Below are 19,710 nucleotides of genomic sequence, written 5' to 3' on the forward strand. Positions count from 1 at the left end.
AAAGGGTTAACGAACGAGAAGAAGAACGCACAATGAGGGTTAAGGCACAAGCGTGTCTGCACTTTATGTTCACCTTGGAGACAGGGAAAGACCCCCCCCCCCCCCCCTCTTCACCCAAATACGCAGGTTTGATTGGAACCCAGGACCCAGTGCACTTAACCACTCGGCCACCGATCTGGTCTCGTGAGGTCTTGAAGCTCAGGGTGTCAGGGTCAAGTGATGACGTGTTAAGTAAAGGATTGAGATGATTGGCTCAAAGACTTCCTTTTCTTTTCAATTACTGTGCTTTTTTTCTGCAACGAATATCAGAAAGCGCAGGATAATTTGCAGCACCTTGGTCAATATGCGCGCGCGCGCACACCCCCCCCCCCCCCTTTAATACCTTAACTAATATTGTTTCAATTCCAGATGCCATTAGTGTACTCTGTTACACACACAAAAAAACAACAACAAAAAAAACAAAACAAAACAAAAACAAAATAAAACAACCTCATATCCACGACGTTTCACGCACATATACCTCTCTCTCTCTCTCTCTATATATATATATCCTATCTTCCATACTTTTTATGATTAAATATGTCTGTGAAAATACAGTTGTATCTTGTAAAAAAAACACCCAAAAAACATGCAATCACGTACAGACAGAGATACACAAACTCACATTTCATTCTTTATCAATTCATGTTATTTCAGTCAATATACAATATATGTCTTCAGAAAACAAAACAAAACAGAATACATGAAAGTAGACACACACACACACACTGCATAAGTTTCTCACCACAGTCCAGACAGTTGTTTAACAAGTGATTTCCTCCAGAAAATGTGGTTAGTTGTCATTCACACCATTAAAAGTAGTCTATTAGTTAACATATCCGTAGGAAGAAGTCATCTAGATTTCTTTGTAGCTAGCACTCATGAGATTTTGACGGTTCCTCTAATTGGTGTTAATCCTATTTTTGTTAACTGGCTTCGATGTTGATGGATCTTGATACCACATTTCTGTGGTATGTCTTGACTGAAGATTGTGAATAAAATAGAAAAAAAAATCTAGCAGTGCAACCCCCTTTTTTGCAACTCCCTCTCTTCAAGGGAGGGAAGCCCGAATTTCACATACAGAAATCTGTCGTGACAAATAGTAACGCAATACAATAAATACAATAATCATACTGTACCATTCAAATACTAAACAGATACAATGCAATACTATAGCAATACAATACAACGCATTGCAATACAACACAAATACTGTACACACGCAATAATATACAAAAAACTATCCAAATACAACAGAATACGACACAAATACTTAACATACACAATACAATACAAAAACTACAGAAATACAACACAACACAAATACTATACAACACAATACAAAACAGTACAATACAACACAACACAACAGCTAACGAACGCAATACAATACAAACACAACAACGCAACACAGTACAACAGAGCACACAGTGTGTGTGTCAGAAGAAGCATTTCTCAGTGCCACGAGTTCCACGACCATCGACCCCCCCCCCCCCACTCCATGTCCCCCACAAAGCTGGCACCCCCACCCTCAGAGATTGGGCCACACCCCCCCTCACTCCATGTCCCCCACAAAGCTGACACCCCCACCCTCAGAGATTGGGCCACACCCCCCCTCACTCCATGTCCCCAACAAAGCTGACATCCCCACCCTCAGAGATTGGGCCAGACACCCCCTCACTCCATGTCCCCAACAAAGCTGACATCCCCACCCTCAGAGATTGGGCCAGACACCCCCTCACTCCATGTCCCCAACAAAGCTGACACCCCCACCCTCAGAGATTGGGCCAGACACCCCCTCACTCCATGTCCCCAACAAAGCTGACACCCCCACCCCACGGGATTGGACCAGACCACCCCCCTCCATGTCCTACACAAAGCTGTTATCTCCACCCTCAGGGATTGGACCAGACCACCCCCCTCCATGTCCCACACAAAGCTGTTATCTCCACCCTCAGGGATTGGACCAGACCCCCCCTCACTCCATGTCCTCCACAAAGATGGCATCACCAGCCCCGGGGATTGGACCAGACCCCCCCCCCCTCCATGTCCCCCATAAAGCCTTTACCCCCATCCCCTAGGGATTGGACAAGACCACCCCCTCCCCCTCCATGTCCCCCATAAAGCTGACACCCCCATCCCCTAGGGGTTGGACAAGACCCCCCCCCCCCGCCCCTCACTCCATGTCGCCCATAAAGCTGGCATCCCCACCCCCAGCTCTGTCGGAAGAGGACGATGGACTGGACCAGAAGTCCAAGTAGTCCAGGAACTCTCTGCTGGGGCTCATCTGTCGGTCCGGGTCCAACTGAAAACGAGAGATGATTATAATAATGTTAACAACAACGACAATAATGATGATGATGATAATGAGGATGATAGTAATAATATGTAGAAGACGAAGAACAACAAAAACAACACAGTGGTAATGATAGTAATAACAAGAGGAATAAGAAGTTGTTGTAGTAGCAGCAGCAGTAGTAGTAGCAGCAGTAGTAGTAACAGCAGCAGCAGTAGTTGCAGCAGCAGCAGTAGTAGTAGTAGCAGTAGTAGTATCGATGCTAATGATGATGATGATAATAATAATGATACTAGTATTACTGATAATGACGGTTACAACATCAACAACAGTAGTAGTAGTAGTAGCAACAGCAGCAGCAGTAGTAGTATTGATGATGATAATGATGATGTTAACACTACTACTACTGCTACTACTACTATCATTATCATCGTCATCATCATGATCACCCCCACCCCCGGGGTCATTCATTTGTGGCCAGTCAAGATGGACTCCTTCACTCCCTCCCTCCCGCCCGCAAGCTTGGAATTCCCCCGCCCCCTCCCCACCCCCTCCCCCCTCTAGAGACTGAAATAAAGCTATTGAAAAAGAAAGAAGGGGTTCGTTGTGCCCTTGCCTGCGAAGTGACGGCCTAGAGGTAACACGTCCGCCTAGGAAGCGATAGAACCTGAGTGCGCTGGTTCGAATCACGGCTCAGCCGCCGATTTTTTCTTCCCCTCCACTAGACCTTGTGTGGTGGTCTGGACGCTTAGTCATTCGGATGAGGCGAAAAACCGAGGTCCCGTGTGCAGCATGCACTTAGCGCACGTAAAAGAACCCACGGCAACAAAAGGGTTGTTCCTGGCAAAATTCTGTAGAAAAATCCACTTCGATAGGAAAAACAAATAAAACTGCATCGCACGTAAAAAAAGAAAAAAAAGGGGGGTGACGCTGTAGTGTAGCGACGTGCTCTCCCTGGGGAGAGCAGCCCAAATTTCACACAGAGAAATCTGTTGTGACAAAAAGAGAAATATAATGCTAACCCCCAACCCTCCCTCCCACCCAAATGCTTGGGATCACCCCCTCCAACCCCCTTGTAGGCAGCCATACTACGTTTTCGGGGTTGTGCATGCTGGGCATGTTCTTGTTTCCATAACCCACCAAACTCTGACATGGATTACAGGATCTTTAACGTGCGTATTTGATCTGCTTGCGGCATACACATGAAGGGGGTTCAGGCACAAGCAGGTCTGCACATATGTTGAGCTGGGAGATAAGGAAAAATCTCCACCCTTTACCCACCAGGCGCCGTTACCGAGACTCGAACCCGGGACCCTCAGACTGACACTCCAACGTTTTAACCACTCGGCTACTGCGCCCGTCTTATTGATTCGAACTTCCCGTCCCCAGGGAAACATTTCAAGCGAAGTAAAACTGATCTCTAAAGCATAAAAAGGGGGTGTGGGGGTGGGGGAAAATCCAGCAACGGTGCGGAGTGGGGGTGGAGTGGGGTGGGGGGTGGAGGTTCACTCTCTCTCTCTCTCTCTCTCCTCTTTCTTTCTCCCCTACTCTTTTTTTTTCTCTCTATCTCTCTGCACCCCCCCCCCCCACCCCCCCGTCCACCCCAAATGTACTCTTTTGCCTTCTCTCAGTACCCCTCCTGGCTCTGTTCCCATACTTTCTCGCCCCCCAACGCCCCCTCCCCCTCTGTTACTCTCATCTCCCTGCCCCCTTCCTCTCTCTCTCCCTCTCTCTTTTCTTTCTCTCCCCTTCCCCTCCCTCCTCCTCCTCCCCCTCTCTCTTTCTCCCTCCTTTATCTTCCCACATTCACTCATTTCTTTCCACCCCCCTCCGCTTTCTACCCCCCCCCCTCCCCCGCTCTACTCTCTTTACCTCATGTCTCCCCCCCCCTTCCTCCCCCTCTCTCTCTCGTCTCTCTCTTTCCCCCGCCTCTTTCTCTCTCTCTCCCTTCTCTCTCTCCCTCGCCCGCTTCTCTCTCTCTCTCTCTCCCCGCCCCCCCTCTCCCTCTCTCTCTTCCATGCCTCTCCAGAGAGGATGAAGTTCATTTTGTTTCGAAATGCCCTGCTCCAAACAACCTTCGAGTTAAATTCATCCCGAAGAAATTTTTATACATATCCATGTCTGTTTAGATTATGTTTATTGATGTTGTCGACCTGATAATGAAAACAATGTGCAGTGTAGTTTTGTATTTATTTCGAGCACTTCAGCTGACAGAAACACTCGTAATAGTATCCTGATTGTTGTGGTATCTGGTTATGCTTCTTGTGTTTACACAGTTGTAGTGACGCATGTTAAAACTCTGTTATCACTCCCTGTTCTTATGGGGCAATGGCCTTAAATGAATAATTAATCATCTGAATCTGTATATCTGCCCTGCCTCTCTCTCTCTCCCCTGCCCCGCCCCCCCATCTCTCTCCCCCTCCCTCCCTCTCTCCCCTCCTCTCTCTCCCCCTCTCGCCCTCTCTCTCACCTGCAGCAGGGTTTCCGAGGGGTCCACGTGGTGGTTGGGTGGGAAGGATGGTGGGTTGAACCAGGCAGGGTTGGGCTGACAGTCCCTCAAGGGGGCCCTGCTCCCCAGAAACTTCTCCTGCACCTCTTCTTCCTCCTCCTCCTTCTGCTCCTTGTCTTCCTGTCCCTTCTCCTGCTTCTCCTCCTTCTTCTGCTCCTTCTCTTCCTTCTTCTGCTTCTTCTCCTCCTGCTCATTCTCCTGCTTCTTCTCCTTCTCTTCCTTCTCCTCCTGTTCCTTCTCCTCTTCCTTCTCCTGCTTCTCCTCCTCTTCCTGTTTTTTCTCCTTCTCTTCCCCCTCCTGCTGCTTCTCCTCCTGTTCCTTCTTCTCCTCTTCCTCCTCCTGCTTCTTCTCCTCCTGTTCCTTCTTCTCCTCTTCCTCCTCCTGCTTCTTCTCCTCCTGTTCCTTCTCCTCTTCCTTCTCCTGCTTCTTCTCCTCCTGTTCCTTCTTTTCCTTCTGCTTCTCCTCCTCCTGTTCCTTCTTCTCCTCTTCCTTCTCCTGCTTCTCCTCCTCTTCCTGTTTTTTCTCCTTCTCTTCACCCTCCTGCTGCTTCTCCTCCTGTTCCTTCTTCTCTTCTTCCTCCTCCTGCTTCTTCTCCTCCTGTTCCTTCTTCTCCTCTTCCTCCTCCTGCTCCTTCTCTTCCTGCTCCTTCTCCTGCTTCTTCTGCTCCTTCTCCTCTTCCTTCTCCTGCTTCTTCTCCTCCTGCTCATTCTCCTGCTTCTCCTTCTCTTCCTGTTCCTTCTCCTGCTTCTTCTGTTCCTTCTCCTCTTCCTTCTCCTCCTCCTCTTCCTGTTTTTTCTCCTTCTCTTCCCCCTCCTGCTTCTTCTCCTCCTGTTCCTTCTTCTCCTCTTCCTCCTCCTGCTTCTTCTCCTCCTGTTCCTTCTCCTCTTCCTTCTCCTGCTTCTTCTCCTCCTGTTCCTTCTTTTCCTTCTGCTTCTCCTCCTCCTGTTCCTTCTTCTCCTCTTCCTTCTCCTCCTGTTCCTTCTCCTGCTTCTCCTCCTCTTCCTGTTTTTTCTCCTTCTCTTCCCCCTCCTGCTGCTTCTCCTCCTGTTCCTTCTTCTCCTCTTCCTCCTCCTGCTTCTTCTCCTCCTGTTCCTTCTCCTCTTCTTCCTTCTCCTGCTTCTTCTCCTGTTCCTTCTGATTCTTCTCCTCCTGTTCCTTCTCCTGCTTCTCCTCCTGTTCCTCCTGCTTCTCCTCTCCCTGTTCCTTCTTCTCCTCTTCCTTCTCCTGCTTCTTCTCCTCCTGTTCCTTCTTTTCCTTCTGCTTCTTCCCCTCCTGTTCCTTCTCCTCCTTCACCTTCTGCTGCTCCTCGTCCTGTTCCTTCTCTTGCTTCTTCTCCTTCTGCTCCATTTTCTCCTCTTGTTTCTCTTCCTTCTTCTCCTGCTCCCTATCTTCATGTTCCTCCTCCTCCTCCAGCTTATCCTGCCCCTTCTCCTGCTCACTCTCCTCCTCCTGTTCCTTCTCCTCTTCCTCCTGCTCATTTCCCCTCTGCTTCTCCTGCTCCATCTCCTCCAGCTTCTCTCGCTCATTCTCCTGCTCTTTCACCTGCTCCAGCTTCTCCTGTTCCTTCTCCTCCAGCTCATTCTCCTGCTCCATCCCCTCCTCCAGCTTCTCCTTCTCCAGCTTCTCTCGCTCATTCTCATGTTCGTTCTCCTCCAGCTTCTCTTGTTCCTTCTTCAGCTTCTCCTGCGCCCTCTCCTGTTCCTTCTCCAGCTTCTCTCGCTCATTCTCCTGCTCTTTGTCCTCCTCCAGCTTCTCCTGTTCCTTCTCCTCCAGCTTCTCCTGCGCCCTCTCCTGTTCCTTCTCCTCCAGCTTCTTTCGCTCATTCTCCTGCTCTTTGTCCTCCTCCAGCTTCTCCTGTTCCTCCTCCTTCAGCTTCTCCTGTTCCTGCTCCTCCAGCTTCTCCTGCGCACTCTCCTGTTCCTTCTTCTCCAGCTTCTCTCGCTTATTCTCCTGCTCTTTCTCCTCCAGCTTCTCCTGTTCCTTCTCCTCCAGTTTCTTCTGCTCCTTCTCCTCTAGCTTCTCTCGCTCATTCTCCTGCTCATTCTCCTCCTCCAGCTTCTTCTGTTCCTTTTCCTCCAGCTCATTCTCCTGCTCCATTTCATCCTCCAGCCTCTTCTTCTCCTCCTCCAGCTTCTCCTCCTCCTCCTGTTTCTCATCCTGATCACGCTTGTTCTCCTGCTCCTTCTCCTCATCCTGCTTCTCCTTCAGCTGTTCTCCTTCTTTGTCTGCATCATCTCCATGCTCTCTCTGCGGCTGGCTGTCGTATTTTCCCTCTTCTGGTTTAGGGTCTGTGTCGCCTTTGTCTGTCGTCTTGCCTTTGTTTATACCTCCCTTTCCCTCTTGTTGAGGTTCACCGATGTCTTTGTCTTCGTCTGGTTCAGAGAATTGGCTCTCTTTGTCCGTCTTGATGTTTTCGTTTATATCTGCCTGTTCGTTTTGAGACTGGCTGGACTCTTCTTCTTCTTCATCTGGTTTTGATGCTTTTCTTTCGTTTTCCGTGTCGGTGTCTTTCTCTGTCTGTTGTCTTTCTCTGTGTGTTCGTCTTTCTCTGTGTGTTCGTCTTTCTCTCTCTGATGGTGACTGATGTCTCTTTCCTCCCTTGGTTGGTCAGACTCTGAGTGGGTTGTGGCTGGTTCACACAGCTCTGACCTGTCAGTTTCTGGTCTTTCCGGTTCTGGCTGACTTGTGTCCAGCTGATCAGGGTCCCATTTGCGTCTGTTTGAATGTGACTGAACCGCGTCTGGTTTGTCCAAGTGTGGTGAACTTCCATGAGGTGCAGGCGTCTCTGGTGTGTCTGGAGCAGGCCTGTCTGCTTCTGGTTCTTCTTCTGGTCTCGGCTGACTGGCTTCTGATTTGCTTGACTCTGTATCTGGGCGTGGTTGATTGGTATCTGTTTTACTTGATTCTGTGTAACTGGAATTTGCTTTGCCTGATTCTGCATCTGGGTGTGATTGACTTTGTGCGGATGCGTCTGTGTCTGCTTCATCTGGTTGTGTTCCGTCAATATCTGGTGGATTTAGTTCTGAATTTGTGTCTGGTTTATCTGGCTGTGCTCCATCAATATCTAGTGGGTTTGAATCTGAATTTGTATCTGGTTTATCTGAATGTGTTCCATCAGTATCTGGTGGACTTGGTTCTGAATCTATGTCTGGTTTATCTGAATGTGTTCCATCAATACCTGGTGGACTTAGTTCTGAATTTGTGTCTGGTTTATCTGGTTGTGTTCCATCAATATCTGGTGGATTTAGTTCTGAATTTGTGTCTGGTTTATCTGGTTGTGTTCCATCAATATCTGGTGGAATTAGTTCTGAATTTGTGTCTGGTTTATCTGGGTGTGTTCCATCAATATCTGGTGGATTTAAATCTGAATTTGTATCTGGTTTATCTGGCTGTGTTCCATCAATATCTGGTGGATTTAAATCTGAATTTGTGTCTGGTTTGTCTGGGTGTGTTCCATCAATATCTGGTGGATTTAAATCTGAATTTGTATCTGGTTTATCTGAATGTGTTCCATCAATATCTGGTGGACTTAGTTCTGAATTTGTGTCTGGTTTATCTGGCTGTGTTCCATCAATATCTGGTGGGTTTAGTTCTGAATTTGTGTCTGGTTTATCTGAATGTGTTCCATCAATATTTGGTGGACTTAGTTCTGAATTTGTGTCTGGTTTATCTGGGTGTGTTCCATCAGTATCTGGTGGATTTAGTTCTGAATTTGTGTCTGGTTTATCTGGGTGTGTTCCATCAATATCTGGTGGATTTAAATCTGAATTTGTATCTGGTTTATCTGAATGTGTTCCATCAATATCTGGTGGACTTAGTTCTGAATTTGTGTCTGGTTTATCTGGTTGTGTTCCATCAATATCTGGTGGGTTTAGTTCTGAATTTGTGTCTGGTTTATCTGAATGTGTTCCATCAATATTTGGTGGACTTAGTTCTGAATTTGTATCTGGTTTATCTGGTTGTGTTCCATCAATATCTGGTGGGTTTGAATCTGAATTTGTGTCTGGTTTGTCTGTGTCTGGGTGAGCTTCACTGGCTTCTGTTTGATTTAATTGTTCTGGCTCCTCTGGTTTTTTCTCGCTTTGTGTTTCTGGTTCTGGTTGCTTTGTGTCTGACTTGTCTGGTTCTGGTTGCTTTGTGTCTGACTTGTCTGGTTCTGGTTGCTCTGTGTCTGGTTCTGGTTGATTTGTGTCTGACTTGTCTGGTTCTGGTTGCTTTGTGTCTGATTTGTCTGGTTGCTTTGTGTCTGACTTGTCTGGTTCTGGTTGCTTTGTGTCTGGTTCTGGTTGCTTTGTGTCTGACTTGTCTGGTTCTGGTTGCTTTGTGTCTGACTTGTCTGGTTCTGGTTGCTTTGTGTCTGACTTGTCTGGTTCTGGTTGCTTTGTGTCTGACTTGTCTGGTTCTGGTTGATTTGTGTCTGATTTGTCTGGTTCTGGTTGCTTTGTGTCTGACTTGTCTGGTTCTGGTTGCTTTGTGTCTGGTTCTGGTTGCTCTGTGTCTGACTTGTCTGGTTCTGGTTGCTCTGTGTCTGACTTGTCTGGTTCTGGTTGCTCTGTGTCTGACTTGTCTGGTTCTGGTTGCTTTGTGTCTGACTTGTCTGGTTCTGGTTGATTTGTGTCTGACTTGTCTGGTTCTGGTTGCTTTGTGTCTGATTTGTCTGGTTCTGGTTGCTTTGTGTCTGACTTGTCTGGTTCTGGTTGCTTTGTGTCTGACTTGTCTGGTTCTGGTTGCTTTGTGTCTGACTTGTCTGGTTCTGGTTGCTTTGTGTCTGACTTGTCTGGTTCTGGTTGCTCTGTGTCTGATTTGTCTGGTTCTGGTTGCTTTGTGTCTGACTTGTCTGGTTCTGATTGATTTATGTCTGGTTCTGGTTGATTTGTGTCTGACTTGTCTGGTTCTGGTTGATTTGTGTCTGATTTGTCTGGTTCTGGTTGCTCTGTGTCTGGTTCTGGTTGCTTTATGTCTGATTTGTCTGGTTCTGATTGATTTGTGTCTGACTTGTCTGGTTCTGGTTGCTTTATGTCTGATTTGTCTGGTTCTGATTGATTTGTGTCTGGTTCTGATTGATTTGTGTCTGATTTGTCTGATTCTGGATGATTTGTGTCTGACTTGTCTGGTTGCTTTGTGTCTGACTTGTCTGGTTCTGGTTGCTTTGTGTCTGATTTGTCTGGTTCTGGTTGCTTTGTGTCTGACTTGTCTGGTTCTGGTTGCTTTGTGTCTGATTTGTCTGGTTCTGGTTGCTTTGTGTCTGACTTGTCTGGTTCTGGTTGCTTTGTGTCTAGTTCTGGTTGCTTTGTGTCTGGTTCTGGTTGCTTTGTGTCTGACTTGTCTGGTTCTGGTTGATTTGTGTCTGACTTGTCTGGTTCTGTTTGCTTTGTGTCTAGTTCTGGTTGCTTTGTGTCTGACTTGTCTGGTTCTGGTTGCTTTGTGTCTGACTTGTCTGGTTCTGGTTGCTTTGTGTCTGGTTCTGGTTGCTTTGTGTCTGACCTGTCTGGTTCTGGTTGCTTTGTGTCTGACGTGTCTGGTTCTGGTTGCTTTGTGTCTGACCTGTCTGGTTCTGGTTGCTTTGTGTCTGATTTGTCTGGTTCTGGATGCTCTGTGTCTGACCTGTCTGGTTCTGGTTGGCTGGTATCTTGCTGACGTGGTTCTGACTCTGTGTCTGGTTTGTCTAATTCTGGCCGATTGGCATCTTGTTGTTCTGGGTCACTTTGGTATGATTTGTTTGCTTCTTGTTGGTAAGTGTATTGCTGACTTGAATCCGACTCTGGGTCTGGTTTGTCTGGTTCTGGCTGATGGATATCCTGTTGACCTGGGTCTGGTTCATTTGTGTCTGGTTTGTTTAATTTTGTTTGGAAAGTATCTTGCTGACTTGATTCCGACTCTGGGTCTTGTTGTGGTTCATTGACTCTCATTTGACTTGGTTCTGGTTCATGCGTGTCTGATTTACCTCGCTCTGTCTGATTGATATCTTGTTGACCTGGTCCATTCGTGTGTTGATTACCTGGTTCTGGTTGGCTGATGTTTTGTCGACTTGGTTCCAGTTCATTTGTGACTGGTTGTGGTTGGTGGATAACGTGTAGACCCTGCTCTGATTCCCTTGTGGCTGGTCTGTCTGCTTGTGGTTGATTGATATCTGACGGGCTCGGTTTTGACTCACGTGTGTCTGGTTGATCTTGTGTTTGATTGATGTCTGATCGAGCTGGTTCTGGTTCGGCTGTGTCTAGTTGAGTCACCTCTTGTTGACTTGCTTTTGTTTCCTTTGTATCTGGTCTCTTTCGCCGCGGCTGATTTGAATCCGACTGACTTTGTTCTGACTCTGTATCAGGTTCGTCTGCTTGTGGTTTGCTGACTTCTGTTTCGCTTGGTTCCGGTTTACTTACGTTTTGTTCATCTTGATGTGAATGATCCGAATCTGGTTGTCTGGATGCTGGTTCGTTTGTGACGGGGTTTTGTGGTTGTGGTTGTGGTTGACCGGTATCTGGATGAATTGGGTCTGTTTCGTTTCCACGCGGTTTGTGTAGCTGTGGTTTGCCTGTATCCGGTTCACTTGTTTTTGACCCATTTATGACTTGCTGATCTAAGTGCGTTCCATTGATACCTGGCAGATTCTGGTCTGACCCATCTGCGTCTGGTTTATGCAGATCTGGTTGACGAGCGTTCAGTTTGGTTGGTTCTGGTGGGTGTGTATCTGCAGTTTGCTGCTTTCCTTGATTCGCGCTCAGTGTGTCTGGTTCTGGCTGACCTCTGCGTGGCGTACACGGCGCGGGCCGAGTCTGTTCCATCTGATCTGGGTCTGTGGTTCCACGCTCAGTGGCACGTGCAACTGGTCTATCAGCCCCTGGTTGATCTTTGACCTCTGTGTCAGGTGGTGGTGGCTGCTTGAGGGCTGGACTCTCTGGTTCCACTGGCTGTTTGTCTGAGCTGACCGTGTCTGATGGATGATGTCTGAGTTCATGCTGGATCTCTTTCTCCTCTTCCGAGTCTTTCTTCTCTTTGTCTTGGATATCTTTCTCCTCTTCCGAGTCTTTCTTCTCTTTGTCTTGGATATCTTTCTCCCCTTCCGAGTCTTTCTTCTCTTTGTCTTGGATACCTTTCTCCTCCTCCGAGTCTTTCTTCTCTTTTTCTTGGATATCTTTCTTCTCCTCCGAGTCTTTGTTCTCTTTGTCTTGGATATCCTTCTCCTCTTCCGAGTCTTTCTTCTCTTTGTCTCGGATATCTTTCTCCTCTTCTGAGTCTTTCTTCTCTTTGTCTTGGATATCTTTCTCCTCTTCCGAGTCTTTCTTCTCTTTGTCTCGAATATCTTTCTCCTCTTCCGAGTCTTTCTTCCCTTTGTCTCGGATATCTTTCTCCTCTTCCGAGTCTTTCTTCTCTTTGTCTCGGATATCTTTCTCCTCTTCCGAGTCTTTCTTCTCTTTGTCTCGGATATCTTTCTCCTCTTCCGAGTCTTTCTTCTCTTTGTCTTGGATATCTTTCTCCTCTTCCGAGTCTTTCTTCTCTTTGTCTCGGATATCTTTCTCCTCTTCCGAGTCTTTCTTCTCTTTGTCTCGGATATCTTTCTCCTCTTCCGAGTCTTTCTTCTCTTTGTCTCGGATATTTTTCTCCTCTTCCGAGTCTTTCTTCTCTTTGTCTTGGATATCTTTCTCCTCTTCCGAGTCTTTCTTCTCTTTGTCTTGGATATCTTTCTCCTCTTCCGAGTCTGTCTTCTCTTTGTCTTGGATATCTTTCTCCTCTTCCGAGTCTTTCTTCTCTTTGTCTCGGATATCTTTCTCCTCTTCCGAGTCTTTCTTCTCTTTGTCTCGGATATCTTTCTCCTCTTCCGAGTCTTTCTTCTCTTTGTCTTGGATATCTTTCTCCTCTTCTGAGTCTTTCTTCTCTTTGTCTTGGATCTGTTTCTCCTCTTCCAAGTCTGTCTTCTCTTTGTCTTGGATATCTTTCTCCTCTTCCGAGTCTTTCTTCTCTTTGTCTCGGATATTTTTCTCCTCTTCCGAGTCTTTCTTCTCTTTGTCTTGGATATCTTTCTCCTCTTCCGAGTCTTTCTTCTCTTTGTCTCGGATCTGTTTCTCCTCTTTCGAGTCTTTCTTCTCTTTGTCTTGGATATCTTTCTTCTCCACCGAGTCTTTCTTCTCTTTGTCTCGGATATCTTTCTCCTCTTCCGAGTCTTTCTTCTCTTTGTCTCGGATATCTTTCTCCTCTTCCGAGTCTTTCTTCTCTTTGTCTCGGATATCTTTCTCCTCTTCTGAGTCTTTCTTCTCTTTGTCTTGCAGCTCTTTCTCCTCCTCGGAGTCTCTGCTCTCTTTGTCTGTCTCCATGCTTTTATCAATGTCTTTCTTCTCTTTCCGTGGGTAGCAGATGTCTTTTAACTTCCCCGTGGTTGATAGTTGGTTTTCTGGTAAAGGTGAACGGCGCTTTTCTGACATTGCTTCATCACCATCATCCATACACAGTTCTTTGCTGTGTGAAACTGACGGTGACATTGCTTCATCACCATCATTCACAGACAGTTCTTTGCTGCATGAAACTGGCGGTGACATCGCTTCATCACCATAACCTAGAGACAGTTCTTTGCTGTGTGAAACTGACGGCGGCTTTTCGGGGGATGTACGGTTTTCGTCTTGCGGAATGTGAGGACTGTGTTTATCCTTGTCCACATGCACGTGACATTTCTCAACGATATCTTCCAGCACGTGCGGGAAGAGTCTGTCCATGATTGTCTTCACCACGGTGTGTGCCTGGCGCTCAGTGTCGCAAGTGTGGTGGCTGTCTCCTCTGTTCGTGCCCCCGTCTCCTGGTGACGGCTTTGGGTCATCGTGACCTGCAGGTTCGTCCGCTGTGCCCTCACGTGGCGAGGACGTGCCTCCCTCTCCACCACCCTGCCTGCCTGCACCCACGGGCAGCTGTGCGCGGTTTTCTTCACCTGGTGATGGGCCTTGAAAACTTGGTTCCGCTGATACTTCGGCTTGTTTATTTTTCTTCAGTGGCGACTGGTCCCGTCTTGGTTCACGTGGTGGTGAGTCACGTGGTGGTGGATCACGTGATGGTGGATCACGTGGTCTACGTTCTGTTGGCTGGTCGTCTCTGATGTCTGTCTGTTCTCCATTCAGCTGATCGATTCCTGAACCTCCGCGGGCAGACGATATTTCAAAAGTGCTGTGTATTGTCGGGGGCATCCCTGTCGGTATGTGTGTTCTGATTTCGATACGTTCCTCCTCTTCAAGTCCAACGTCATCCCGAGCTTCGGCACCCGGGGCGTCGCGTGCTGCGTGTGGGCGTGTCTGAGTTGTTACGATGCCGACCTGGAGCTCCAACATTGCTCCTGATTTGTCCTCCTCCAACACCACGGGGCCAGCGGTTGTGTGTTTTTTCTGGAGGCCTGTCGGCTGTGGTGGTGTCTGTTGGGCGCTCGTAGCCTGCGACCGCCCTGCGCCCTCGGACAGAATGGCTGCGCTGACAGCATCACTGTCGTTCTCCTCACGAGACGCAGCCTGACTGTTGGCATCAGCATTCACAGCACCACCAGCAGCAGCTTCGGGCAGGGTCTGGTCGTCAGGCCCCCACGTGCCGGTGTTTCTCCGCGCGGGGTCCCCGTCGGCTGTTTGTGTGCCGTCATCGCGCGTGTCCTCGGGCCCGGTCTGTGTGCCTCTGCTGACGTCTGTTGCCGCCGCTGTAACGACGCTCCCATCCTCCTCCCCCTCCTTCTCCCCCCGGGCCCTACTGAAGCCCAGGAAGCGGAACACCCTCTGGAGCCACCCGAACAGGCTGGAGAACACCCTCCAAACTGGGGAGAACAGAGAGATGGCCACCTGCTGCTGTGAGGAGCGTGGACTGAGGTCGGTGCTGTGCCCCTGCTGAGAGTCTGGTTGCACGTGAGGGGTCTCCTGCGTTGGTCCGTCCACAGAGCTCCCTTCATCCTGGTAGTTGAGAGTTTCAGTTTCAGTTTTAAGGAGGTGTCAAAAGCGTGCGGACTGATCCATATGCGCTACACGACTTCTGCTCACAGCTGTGTAACTAAGTAGTTAACTAAGTAACCAAGTAAATAAGTAACCAACCAACCAACCAACCAACCAACTACTAACTGATTGATTGATTGATTGATTGTTGCTTATAGTCCAGCCGACCGCACAGGGCCATATCAGAACTGTCAAACCATGCAAATGCTCAACCGCGTCAACACAAAACTGTTACATCTATAAAACACACAGCAAAAAACCCACCAATACAAACCCACAAAACACAGTTCATGACACAGTATCCCAACCATTAGGTCAATTAAGTAGCTAAGTAGCCAAGAAAATAAGTAACCAACTAACCAACCAGCTAACAAACTACCTAATTAACCAAAATGAATAAATAAGGGAGCAGATACCTAACCTACCCATAAAACGTTCGCATTGATTAGGGCTTGACAGCCCACACTAAGTTTATATTTGTATTTGTATTACTCTTTTTGTCACAACAGATTTCTCTGTGTGAAATTCGAGCCGCTCTCCCCAGGAAGAGCGCGTCGCTACACTACAACACCACCCTTTTTTCTCTCTTTTTCTGCCTGCGATTTTATTTGTTTCCTGTCGCAGTGGATTTTTCTACAGAATTTTGCCTTCGACAGCCCTTTTGTTGCCGTGGGTTCTTTTACGTGCACTAAATGCATGCTGCACACGGGACCTCGGTTTATCGACTCATCCGAATGACTAGCGTCCAGACCACCACTCAAGGTCTAGTGGTGGGGGAGAAAATACTGGCGACTGTTGGTGTGATCCGAACCAGTGCGCTCAGATTCTCTCGCTTCCTATGCGGACGCGTTACCTCTAGGCTAACACTTCCATATAAAACACTGACATGGTATAAAATAGTTAAAGACAAGAGAGGCAAGGCCTTCAAGACTCACTTGTGATACACTTAAAAAAAAAAAATCTAATCGTTAAAATGTGTTCTGTATTTGTTATTATAAAGCTTCGCGTTAAAAAGAAAAAGAAAAAAGAAGTCCTAAGCAGATTCGAATTAAGTCCCCTAGCATTAATTACAGAGTAATTTCCCTTTTATACTGTCTGCACCAACGTTTGCAAAATAAATAAAACTTCCATGCTTAGCAAAAGAAGTTCCTGTTTGAACAAAAAATGATAATAATGACTGCTCTTGTTGTTGGGTCAGAATATCAGATCAAAGTGGCAAGTTTAGAGAATACAAAAAATATAAATATAACAGTAAATGCAGTTTGCATATAATTAGGCTTCATTTTTTATTTTTTTGTGCCCATCCCAGAGGTGCAATATTGTTTTAAACAAGATGACTGGAAAGAACTGAATTTTTCCTATTTTTATGCCAATTTTGGTGTCAACTGACAAAGTATTTGCAGAGAAAATGTCAATGTTAAAGTTTACCACGGACACACACACACACACACACAACCGAACACCGGGTTAAAACATAGACTCACTTTGTTTACACAAGTGAGTCAAAAATTAGAGAAATAAGTAAATAGCATTAATATCGAATAAAGTGAAAGACACACCGAAGTCAAATGAATGAAAACTGTGAGGCCGTGACCGTAAACAGAAGTGCCTGTCCATATTTATCAAAATGTGCGAGGGAAATTGTGGTCACTGCTACAACTTATTTCATTAACACAGGTGTGTGAGAGAGGCATATGAAACCTTACAATGAGAACACGCATGTACATACAAAAGCCCATGCAAGCACACACACACACACACACACACACACTCTCTCTCTCTCTCTCTCTCTCTCCTACGCCTTCCCGCTCTCTCTCTGTGAAAAATGACACAAGCACATGTACATATGTATGCACATTTTCATGCACTTCTAATCTATACATAAATGCATGCAGTCATACATAATCATACATATACACATATCCACCACCCTCCGGCCCCTAAAAACACAAAAAGTGTAACACACACACACACACACACACACACCCCTTTTATTTATTTATTTATTTTTTTATTAATCGCCAAATATCACTAGTAGTGAAAAGACGCTACACTATAAGAACGAACACACACACACACACACACACACACACAGACACGCACGCACGCACCTTTTTTTTTTAATTATTCGCCTAACATCACTAATTGTGAGAAAACGCTAAACTAAAGAAAACACACACACACACACACACACACACTACAACAACAACAACCCCAACCCCCCCCCCAAAAAAAAAACAAAAACAACTACAACAACAACAAAAACAACAACAAACAAACAAAAAAAAACCCCAAAAAACAAAACAAAAACACACACAAAAAAAACAAACAGCAAAAAAAAACAAAAACAAAAATCAGAAACACACACCTTTTTTTTCTTTTAAAAAGTCGCTTCACTAAAGAACACACACACACACACAAACGAGGCGCGCATGCACGTACACACCATATAACCCCCCCCCCCCCCCCCCCCGTCCCTCCCCCCCCCCCCCCGCCCCCTTTAACCCACCTCCCCACACCCTCACCTACCCACCTGCTCAACCTCAGAGGCGGCCAAACAGGCCAAAGGGGCCTGTGCTTCCGCCACAAAAATGTGGGGATGTTTCTGCAGAACGGGTGGCGCTTCAGTCGGCGTGTGACACAGGGACAGCAACTCTTCCAGCTCATAGCGACAGACGTCTTGCTTCCCTTGGGGGCTGGGAGGAGGGACTGCCTCTGAGCCTCCAGGCTGGCCTCCCTTGGTCTGCGCGGGACGCCTGCAGACATGGTGAATGTGATTACTATGGATGTGTATGTGTTTGAATAACTGCATGTATCATTGCGTATATTTTCTGTATTACTCTTTTTTTGTCACAAAAGATTTCTCTGTGAGAAATTCGGGCTGCTCTCCTCAGGGAGAGCGCGTCGCTACACCTGACAGAGCCACCCTTATTTTTTTTGTTTGTATTTTACCTGCCTGTAATTTTATTTCTTTTCCTATCGAAGTGGATTTTTCAAACAGGATGCTGCCAGGGGCAACCCTTTTTGTTGCCGTAGGTTCTTTTACGTGCGCTAAGTGCATGCTGCACATGGGACCGCGGTTTATCGTCTCAGCCGAATGACTAGCGTCCAGACTACCACTAAAGGTCCAATGGCGGGGGAGAAAATTCTGGAGACTGCCGGTGTGATTCGAACCAGTGCGCTCAGATTCTCTCGCTTCCAAGGCAGACGCGTTGCCTCTAGGCCATCACTCCTCAATTCTTACGGATGTGTATGTGTTTGAATAATTGCATGTATCATGAATGTAGTTCTTATGGATGTGTGTGTGTGTGTGTGTGTGTGTGTGTGTGTGTGTGTGTGTGTGTGTGTGTGTGTGTGTGTGTGTGTTTGAATAATTGCATGCGTATTGATTGTAATCTTTAACGATGCGGATGTGTCTGAATGATTGCATGCATTATGAATATGATTATTATGGATGCGTATGTGTTTGAATAATTACACGCATATTTTCTTGTTTTTATTTTGATGTCTTTTTTTCTTCTTCTTTGCCCTGTGGTCTGTGTGTGTGTGTGTGTGTGTGTGTGTGTGTGTGTGTGTGTGTGTGTGTGTGTGCGTGCGTGTGTGTACGTGCGTGTGTGTGTGTGTGTGTGTGATTGTGTGTGCGTGTGCGTGTGCGTGCGTGCTTGCGTGTGTGTGTGTGTGTGTGTGTGTGTGTGTGTGTGTGTGTGTGTGTGTGTGTGTGTGTGTGTGGGCGCGCGCGCGCGCGTGTGTATGTTTGAATCATTGCATGAATATTTTTTTGTTCTTATTTTGATGTCATTTTTGTCGTCTTCTTTTTTCCTCTCTGCCCTGTGTACTGAGTGTATAAGATATCTTTTTGGCTAATTCCACCAAAATGCATGTGTTTGAATAACGGCATGCCTCGTGAATGTAATTCATATGCATGTGTTTGTGTTTGAATAATTGTATGCATTATGAATGTCCTTGTTATGGATGTGTATGTGCTTGAATAACTGTATGCATTATGAATGTGATTCGTATGGATATGTTTGTGGGTGAATAATTGTACGCACCATGAATGTAATTCTTGTGGATGTATGTATGTTTGAATGATTGCATGCATATTTTCTTGTTCTTATTTTGGTGTTATTTTTGTCTTCTTTTTCATTGCCCTGTGTACCGGGTGCATAAAATATTATTTTGGATTATTCCACCATGTGTACGTATTTGAAAAAAATTAATTGCTTGCACCATGAATGTAATTCTTATGGACGTGTATGTGTTTGAATAATTGCATACACCATGAATGTGATTCTGATGGATGTGTTTGTGCTTGAATAATTGTGTGCATCATAAGTGCGATTCTTATGGATGTGTAAATATTTGAATAGTTGCATGCATCATGGATATGGTTCTTATGGGTGTGCATAAAAATGAATAATTGCATGCATATTTTCCTGTTCTTATTCTGATGTCATTTTTTCTTCCTTTTTTCCCCTCTTTGTCCTGTGTAATGGGTGAATAAAATATTCTGGCTGATTCCGCCACGTGTATGTGTATGTGTTTGGATAATTGTATGCATTACGACTGCGATTTTCATGAATGCGTATGTGTGTTTGAATGGTTGCATGCATAATGAATGTAACGATTCTTAAGGATGTGTATATGTTTGAATAATTGCATGCATATTTTATGTTCTTATTTTTATGTCGTTTTATTACCTTTTTTTTCTCTTTGCCATATGGGCTGGATGTAGGAAATATTTTTCTGACTCCACTTCCTTAAAATAAAATAAAAATCATTCATTCTTAAACATGTCCGATATACAACCAATTCCTGTACACTAACGTGCATTGCTGCAATTAATGTGTATATATATATATATATATGTATGTATTTGTATATATCAAATATATACATGTACGTCTGTTCGCGCTAATCTT

General features: G+C 46.1%; 1 protein-coding gene across 1 annotated transcript in view; it reads right to left on the reverse strand.

Moving 5' to 3' along the window:
- Positions 1-2,215: 2,215 nt before the first annotated feature.
- LOC143301761 (uncharacterized) overlaps positions 2,216-19,710 on the reverse strand; it is a 42,435-nt gene continuing 24,940 nt past the window's right edge. Inside the window, exons 3-8 of the mRNA XM_076616149.1 lie at positions 17,322-17,544; positions 13,444-14,749; positions 11,584-11,762; positions 7,494-7,713; positions 4,806-7,216; positions 2,216-2,344 (exon numbers count right to left, since the gene is read on the reverse strand). Coding sequence (XP_076472264.1) covers positions 2,216-2,344; positions 4,806-7,216; positions 7,494-7,713; positions 11,584-11,762; positions 13,444-14,749; positions 17,322-17,544 — 4,468 coding nt within the window. The remainder of the gene's footprint in view (positions 2,345-4,805; positions 7,217-7,493; positions 7,714-11,583; positions 11,763-13,443; positions 14,750-17,321; positions 17,545-19,710) is intronic.

This window comes from Babylonia areolata, chromosome 28, assembly GCF_041734735.1.
Source record: "Babylonia areolata isolate BAREFJ2019XMU chromosome 28, ASM4173473v1, whole genome shotgun sequence".
In the NCBI taxonomy this organism is placed as follows: Eukaryota; Metazoa; Mollusca; class Gastropoda; order Neogastropoda; family Buccinidae; genus Babylonia; species Babylonia areolata.